This window comes from Falco naumanni, chromosome 6, assembly GCF_017639655.2.
Source record: "Falco naumanni isolate bFalNau1 chromosome 6, bFalNau1.pat, whole genome shotgun sequence".
NCBI classification, from domain to species: Eukaryota; Metazoa; Chordata; class Aves; order Falconiformes; family Falconidae; genus Falco; species Falco naumanni.
In genome coordinates, this window is record NC_054059.1 from 17,500,720 (window position 1) to 17,509,557 (window position 8,838).

At 45.0% G+C, this 8,838-nt stretch overlaps 1 protein-coding gene across 3 annotated transcripts in view; it reads right to left on the bottom strand.

Moving 5' to 3' along the window:
* ZNF451 (zinc finger protein 451) overlaps positions 1–5,809 on the bottom strand; it is a 39,086-nt gene extending 33,277 nt beyond the window's left edge. Inside the window, exons 1-2 of one of the 3 annotated variants that reach the window (XM_040598032.1) lie at positions 5,544–5,809; positions 4,590–4,673 (exon numbers count right to left, since the gene is read on the bottom strand). In XM_040598032.1, coding sequence (XP_040453966.1) covers positions 4,590–4,670 — 81 coding nt within the window. In that variant the 5' untranslated portion in view covers positions 4,671–4,673; positions 5,544–5,809. Of the gene's footprint in view, positions 1–4,589; positions 4,674–5,256; positions 5,369–5,543 lie in introns of those variants that run through there. The other 2 variants (XM_040598030.1, XM_040598031.1) reach the window with 2 other exon arrangements.
* Between the last annotated feature and the right edge of the window lie 3,029 nt (positions 5,810–8,838).

Below are 8,838 nucleotides of genomic sequence, written 5' to 3' on the forward strand. Positions count from 1 at the left end.
AAACTGACCTCTATAAATGTGTGACAAATTTCATCTTTACATTAAACAACAGGTGTTAGCAAGTAACTGTTCAAAGACACAGACCACCTGACTGTCCAATCAGTTCAATAATGCCTTTTGAAATGTTCAACTGATCCTAACAGCTGTAGCTTCTTCAAATTTTCCTTCTTTCTGTTTTACTTACTCCCTAAGTTCAGCAACTAATTACAAGTTAGAAAATTGACAGCTGAAAAGCAGAGTAACTTCCTTTCAAGCCCAGGAAGTTCTAGTGACCAGAACAGTAAAGTTCAGTTTAACAGAAGTAAAATGATGCTTATTTAAATTTTTTTACATACATGAAACTTCTTTTTTTCCTTCCAAATTCTGTGCCTCTTACTACACAATTAGTGTACCACTTTTTGGGTTGCATTCCGACCTGAACACAAATGCAATATGTTAATTTTTTACAACGATTCCTCAAAGATATACATCCTTGTTTTCCACAAAAATAAAATGGTGGCAAAAAAAGACCCCAAAAAACCAACCACAAACCACCACACTATCTACCTATATATGCTCCTCAATAATAATGCAAGTCCCAAACATAACATTTATTTAGGCTAGTTTGTGCTTCATTGGTTGGTAGTTTAAACTTTAGATAAGACTAAAAACAAATACTGAAATTAAGAGTGTAAGAATTACACAGATCCTGGGTCTGATCAAGAACTCATCTGTGCTACAAAAGACTGTTTTGAGAAAGTATAAGAGTTGAGGAAAACAGTATAAACCTATCCCAACTATATCCACTCAGTAACTGCTTAAGTCAATATGAGAAACTTCCATTGAAAGCCACCATTAAGTGTCACAACACTGGTTTGGATCCATCCCAGCTGAATGCCATTAACATAGAAAAGACTCCAAATACTGCTTCGAAAGAGATATTGACTTAAGCATGGGCTCATCCTGACAGCAGTGCTCCTCTCTGCCAAAAGGTGTTGATAACAAAATGAAAGCAGAAGTTCAAAGCCTTTTTATTCAGTGGCCTATGATACAAATCACCCTTATGCAGGGAGACTTGAGTCTAGGAATGCTCTCCCCTTTAAACACACACAGAGGCCGTCTGAGAATTTCATGCAAGCCATAACTTCGGATGGACTTTCTGCATTTTTAATTTGATTGACAAAGTAGTGCCAGGTGAAACATACCCTTTTTCCAGGAAGAGAAAGCAGCTATTGCTAGCAAACATTCCCAATTAATAGTACGGTACCACGTGGAGGGTAAGTTCCAACAGCAAGAAATTATCTTTGCTCTGTTGAGGTGAGCCCCACGCTGAATGCTGAGAAACTTTACTTCATTTTTTCCAACTGGTTAAACTAAATAGTAACGTAATGCGAAGATAGTGCCAACCCTGAGGTTTCAATCACTGCAGAAGTTATGAAGAGGATCAGTTAGCTTCACCCAACTCCTTGTGTCTCCCCACAAGACCAACACCACCAGCTAAAAAGTATCTTGCCACACATGAGCCTGAGATTACAGAAGAAACAACGTGGACAAGCACTGAACAAACAACTGAAAGTTATGGCCTCTCTAGCTGACTCTACTGGCATACTCGGCACCCAGAAAGCCAATCCTTGGTACTAAGATATGCTCAGTCTTCACATCTTATAAGCATATCTCTCACATTCAACAACCCCCCCCTACGCTCTACTTTTCAATTAATTCTTCAAACAACCTTTGAAAGCCACCCTTCTCACCAACCAACAGCCACACTACTGAGCAACAAGCCAATGGCTAATCACAGCTGTTTCGGTTAACAGAAGAATTTCTATGTTTTGATCAATAGAAAATTAAATTTTGAGTCTCCAGGCAGCTGTGGTGTCTCTGCTGTTAGTCATAGCTTTGGTTGAAAGCGTTAAATCAACAAAACTAATTTTACTATGCTATGCAAAATACCAACTGTAAGAGTTAATATAATCTGTTTATTTGGTGGCTGGTGAAGGTGAAGCCTCATATTCATGTCCAAGGGCAGTTTCTTCTCAAGGACTTCTGTGAAGCTCATTTTTACTGCCTCCATAAGTTTTCTCAGAAAGTCCTAAACTGTGGTCTCACTTTCTTCCCCTCCCTCACTTTGATGAACCTTTGGGTAACCAGGCCTAGGTAACAGATACCTAGTCCACTCATACATCACCTCAGGATTTTTGTTTGTTTGTTCAGTTTTTAGTTTTACATATATTCAGACCAAACACCCAGTTTACTTAAAAAGCACAACTAAACTTTTGCATAATTATACACACACTAGCACACGAAGCATGAAACTAGCGTTCAATATATGTGACAACAGACTTAACACATCTTTGACAAAATAATCATGTGAGCATAATAGCGTATACACATGTCATACAGTAATTATCATGGAACAATCTTACATTAAAATAAATTTTTAAAGTCTGTTAAGTTGTACTATTTGCGGTCTACATCTTTGCCCCAGCAGATTTCCAGCTTCAAGACTGCTGAGTAACTGACCAACATTGTGAACCAACACGCACCTCAAAAGTTCTTATTTCTATAACATAGCAAGTACAAAAATCCAAGTCCCCAGCTGGCTTAGGTTCTGAACAAAAATAAAAGTCCTGCTTTGGAGATGCTTTGTAACACCTCTCCAACTGTATTCTGTTCCTGCTGTGATGTAACTGAAAGCCAGCAGACAGAAATACTTGAGTCTGTACAGCTAGTATTTAACACCTCAGGGGGAAAGAAAACAAAACACTTAAATGTAAATCACCTCATTTTTGCTATATCCCCAGACCTTTGTAGGAACTCAGAACTGCAACTGGTTTTAATGAATCATTTTTTCTAGTGTCCTCAGTTCCCAAAATAGGCCAGAAGTCCTCTTCAGGTTTGAAATAAAAACAAACATTCATTGGTAAGAAATTAAGCAGCTGCTCCAACTCTTCCAGCACAAAAAGGGGCTGCATCTTTGTAGCCATAACATTGTAACAAGGAAAAGCTACAAAGTATATGAAGTATGTTTGTTTTTGCTGGATCTCAAACTATTTAATAAGCCAGAGCCTATGAAGTATGTTTTCATTTGAATTCAGATATTTGAAATAAATAATCACCAGTAGTGAAGAAAACTTGGCATAAATGTAACGTTGTATCAGAAAATGAAAGTTATTTTTAAACACATAGATCTTCAATTTTCCAGCTAAGTTTCATTTTGGATGCATAATATTTATATGTACTTAACAAATGTTTACAGAAAACAAACAAGGACCCTTAGCATTGCTTGCCATTGTAACACAACAGGAGTCAGGAAGTATTTAAACACTATAAAACTATATATGTGGGACCTCAAAGTCATAGAGTAACAAAGGTAGGAAGAGCCCCTGCCTAGGAAAGTCAACAATCTTATCAGGAATAACTTTTATGTTTTGCAGGAGCAGCATAGTGATGAGCCTTATCTTTGAAGAAATTAGTCAGAAAAAAATATGAACGGATAGACACCATTAAAAAAAGTGCCAAAAATAATTCAGGAATCCAATGCTTTCAGTGCAGACTGGCAACTTGAATATCTGTCTACTTAAGTGCTACAGACCCCATTAAACTTGTGAATCTTTTCACTCTTGCCTTATTCTTCCCAAGGAAACAGAATGGGGGACAGACTATCCCAGGAATAATGGCTTACATTGTAGATTATATTCTATTTTTCTGCTGATACGCAAAATTTATTATTTAATGATTTTAACTGGACAAAAGTATGTTGTAATGCAGAATTAAAAGGTGGGAAATTATGGAAGAACAGTTCTGAGTTTCCTGAATGAGGGCAAATATGACTGTGAAAGCTCAAAAACTCTGGCAGCAGCAGGAACTGCTTTTGCTCCATCAAAAGAGGACTTTTTGTCATAGTCCTACAGCAAGAATCCGAACACCCCGAGTGATTGAAATGGGGAAGAAAAAAAACCCCAAGCAAAAAGCACCTCAAACCAAAAAAACACCACACCCCCCCCCCCAGCTTTCAAGAAAAACACACAGATCGCATGGCCTACAACTATTTGTTTTCTATCAGAATAAGCATAGGTTGAGATACCCAAGTAGCTTCCCTAATTCACTTTATATGGTACCACCTGATGCACTGGGTCCTCAGGACATGCAGAAAATAGTACTGGGATGGTCAGGTAGCATTCCTGCATAACATTTATGAAGCATATATACTTTATTCCATTAACATCAGTGGGACTATTAATGAAGCAAAATGCTATGCAACATGATTACCAGAAAAGTAATCTACAGTGATTTCTCATATACCTCATCAATCACTGTAATCCTCCACTCACCTGCTGGGATACTCAAGTCTCTATTCTCTCCATAGGACCAAATGGTATCACCATATACACTTCCAAAGAAAGGGCAGATAAACTTTTAAAATAAACTTGTGATCTTCCACAAAGATTCACAAATTAAATTATCTTAAAATCCCAAAGTAATGCTTTCCATCAAAAAATAATCAAGATCGTCAACACAGTAGACAAAGATCTCCTCCTATTTTATTGGGCTACCAAGAGCATATTTACTACAACAAGCAGCATGTTTCCAGCACAAGATCTACTTACTCCAACGAACTCAATCTCATCTTCACTTTCAGAAGCTGGCAATTTACTCTTCTGGATGTTGACAGCGCTATGAGACTCCATTATCTAGATAGAAACAAACCAAAACATGCTTCATCGTTTTATTTTGTAAGTTTTACCTATAGAGCATTTTCCATTTTATGCCTGCTTTGGCTTTACAGCCTACCTGCACCCAGCAAGCTTCCCTATCATTCACTGACAATCATCAGTAACACCAGAATAAGCGACAACAATTTTGACTTCAATCACGCTAAAGTATTTTCCCAAATACCCAAAACGCGGCCTGATGTACGAGGCACCCCAGGACCCGCACTCCCGCAGCAGCCGCAGCTACTGGGGTGAAGTGAGAGGCTGCAGCCCGAGAGCCCCGGGCGGGCACCGGAGCAGAGCCCCAGCCTAACGGCGCTGCGGGGCCGCTGCGGCACCGGTTCTACTGACAGGCGCGGGGCGAGCCCAGGCGCAGTTAGCCGCGACAGGTATTGTCGACGCTTTTGGCCGCTTTAGGACCGCAGCAGAGCAAGGAGGCTGAGCTCCTCGCTTCAGAACAAGCACCGTCCTGCCGAAGGGAAGGTACCCGTGAGCGGCGCGGAGCCGCAGCCCGCCCGACGGCCGCCCCGACGGCACCCACCGCCCGGCGTTGCTGACTCACGTTTCTCTACGGGCACGGACACCCCCGCCCCACGGCTGAGCGCCGCAAGGCCGCCCCGCCGCCACGGCTCCGGGTGGGCAGCGGGTGAAGAAGCGGCGGCGGCCGCGCCGGGCGCCGGCCCCTGGGCCACAGCGCCCCGCGGGGTCTGGGTCGCTAAGCGACGGCTCCGCGCCCCTCACAACGCCCGGCCCCGCGCCCCTCACAACGCCCGGCCCCGCGCCCCTCACAACGCCCGGCCCCGCGCCCCTCACAATGCCCGGCCCCGCTCGGCCCGCCGCCACCAGCACCTGAGAGCAGAGCAAGGCCCGACCCGGCGCGCCGCCGCTTCCTCTTCTGCTCGGGGGCGGCAGGAAAGGGAGAGGTAGGGCGAGAGCGCGGCACGGCTTGCTGGGATTTGTAGTTGCCGCCCGCTTTGCCTCCCTCCCCCTCCTCTTCCCCCATGGCAGGTGCCGGCGCTACCACGCCAACGCCATGGCGCAAGCCCCCCGCAGCCGCCTTTCGAGGCTCTTTCCTTCAATAACTTCCTGCCTGCCCTCTTCCGCCTTCAGGCGGGTTGTATGGAGCTCCTGCTGAAGGGAGGAAAACCCACACGCCGCTTCCGGGGGAGGAGGAGGGTGGCGGCCATTGGGGCTGTCGGCGGAGCGGGAAGGAAGGCGGGAAAATGGCCCCCGCGGGCCCGGCCGTTAGCGCAGCGCTGAGGCGGCGGGCGGCTGGGCGCTGCCTTGGCGGCGCTGGGCGTTCGCTGCCGCTTTTCGGTGCATCTCGCTGCCTGCTCATCCCGCCCAGGCATCCGCGGTGTGTCCGTGAGGATCCGACGGGAGAGGGGCCGAGGGCCTTGGCGAAGTCCGGGTGTTGCCCCGTAGGCGTCTTCGTTACCCGCTGCGCAGCGCCAGCGCACACACCGAGCCGGGGTATTCCTTATTCTAATGGTTTGCGCAATGCAGGGAGTTAGGTGGTAACCCACAAACTCCCAGTTCCCGGACTGTCAAAACTTTACAGTGTTTATACGGTTTAGCGTACAAAGACAGCCTTCATCGGTTACAAATTGCCCAACTTGATTACTTAGTATTCCTCTTCCCATTTGTCAAATAATCATCTCGGTTGTAATGTTAATTAGTTCGCATGCTCAGTCTCAAATAATTTTGGGTCTGGGGGATTCCCAGGGTCACCATCTCCCCCTGCTGGAACTACTTTTCCCCTAGTTTTGCTGAGCTCATTGGCCGTGATGAGCTCCCTTTGCAAAAAGTTCCTTTTCTGAACAAAAGGATTTGCCACTGCAACATACAAAGTGCTTGGAACCTGAACTAACCCTGAACAACTCATTCCCGCCAACTGTCTTAAAGTCAAACCGCCAACACCACATTCAGTGCCATCAGTCACCCAATATCACAGACAGATGATGTCCATTGCTCTCCCGTCATCTAGCAGGCCAATCACTTTATCATAGAAGTTTATCCAGTTGGTTAAGCATGACCTCCCTTTGATAACTCCATACTGACGTCTCCTGGTGATTTTCTTTAACTGAAGTGTCTGGAAACAGTTGCCAGGATTAGCTGCCCCATCACTGTCCCAACGATCAGGGTGAGGCTGACCAGCCTATAGTTCCATGTGTCCTCCTTGCCATTCTTGAAGATAGAGGTGACATTTGCTTTCCTCCAGTCCCCAAGCACCTCTCCTAGTCACTATGATGGATCAAAGATTACCAGAAGTGGCCTTGCAATGACACCTGCCAGCTCCCTCCACACTTGTGGGTGCATCCCATTCAGGACCCATGGTCTTACATATGTCCAGTTTGCTTAATTATCCCTTGACCTGATTCTCTTCCACCAAGGGTCCAGCCTTCCCCCTGATCTCTGGGACCTGGAATTTCTGAAGGCCGGTCTTGATCCTTAAATATTAACCAGCTTTCTTGGGTCCCTCCTCCCTCCAGGGCTTCATCCCATGGGACTCTTCCAAGCAGATCTTTGAAGAGGCCAAAGTTCACTCTCAGGAAGTCCAGGGTAGTAAGCCTGCTTTTTACAATCCCTCCCCTCAGGATCCTGAGCTCCACCATCTCATGGTCACTGCAGCCAAGGCCGCCTTCGCACTTTGCATTCCCCACAAGCTGCTCATTGGCATGAGGTCCATCAAACCACTGGTCTTCATTGGTCCTTGTTGGCTCCTTTATGGCTTGGAAGAATAAGTTATCAGTGCCCTTCAGGAACCTTGTGGATTGCTTATGCCCTGCTGTGTTGTCCCTCCAGCAAATATCAGGGTGGTTTAAGTCCCCTATGAGGAACAGGGCTGGTCCTATATGTCTGCCTCATCTGCTTGTTCTTCCTGGTCAGGTGGCCTATAGCAGACACGCACTATAATGTCACCTTTACCTGTCCTGTCTTTAATCCTCCCCCATAAAGTCTCATTCAGTTCCCCATCTATCCCCAGGCAGAACTCCATGCACTCCAACTGCTCTTTCACATAAAGGGCAAATTCCTTGTTTTTCTGAGCCTGTCCTTCCCAAAGAGCCAGTCTCCCTTCTTTGTAAGGCTCCATTCATGGGTCCCATCCCACCACATCTCTGCGATCCCAAGAAGATCACAGCCCTGCAACTGCACACAGCCTAACTCACCACGTTTATTCCCCATGGTGCATGCATTAGTATACAGGCACTCCAGAGAGGCACCCCAGCATGTGGACTGCCTAGAAAGGGATTGGGGGATTTCTCCGTCATGGTGCCTTGTAGGCATTTCCTTGCTTACATGCAAGTGCTGGAGGTGACCCCACTTAAGCCCCATCTTGTTGATTTTGTGTTCCATTCCCGTCACATCACCCATGTCCTTTAAACACATTTAAGCATTACCTATTAGTTTTTATTTTAGTGCAGATCTTTGGGAGAAACAAAATTAGACTGTTCTGCTCTCCTTTTCTGTTACTTCTGCAATTTCTAATCTGTGATTATCTAGTCTTCAATTTTGTTTTCTCAGAATTTGTCAGGGTCATTTTGGAAAACCAGTCATATTTCCTTCTCTTTTCATCATACTGCAAGGAGTATGGCTTTTCCTTGAACTGTCGTTATGTAAAAGTTACTTATCTTCTTTTAACCAGTGGGTTAACATCATACCTATACTTAGGAGAGAGGAAGGAACTGGCCCTTTGCAGCTTGCTCCTCTTTAGCCTTTGGTAAAACACTAAAACGTCTCCTTCTCTATGTTCTTCTTTTCGCCCAGGACAGCCATCTTTCTCCCTGGCCCGTGCGTGGGAGTAGGCCTTCACCCTGTAATGAACATCCTCCTTTACTCTTTATGGTGAGCTCCCAGCCACAGTCAGTTTTCTCTGACAACTTACTAGAAAAGCACATCCTACAGCGTGAAACAGAGCAAGGTCTTAAAAAGATGAGTTTGGTACAATGCTCTGGGTGATGCTCTGATTGTGTTGAGAAAGGAATGTACTCTGAATAATTAGAAAAGGTTCCACTGACTATTTTAAAGTAAAGGAATGTACCACTGATGATAAAGGATTGTACTCTGAATAATTAGAAAAGATAAGGTGAGCACCTGAAGGAGATAAGGAGACCATGAGTCAGGAAGTCATTGAACAAAGAAA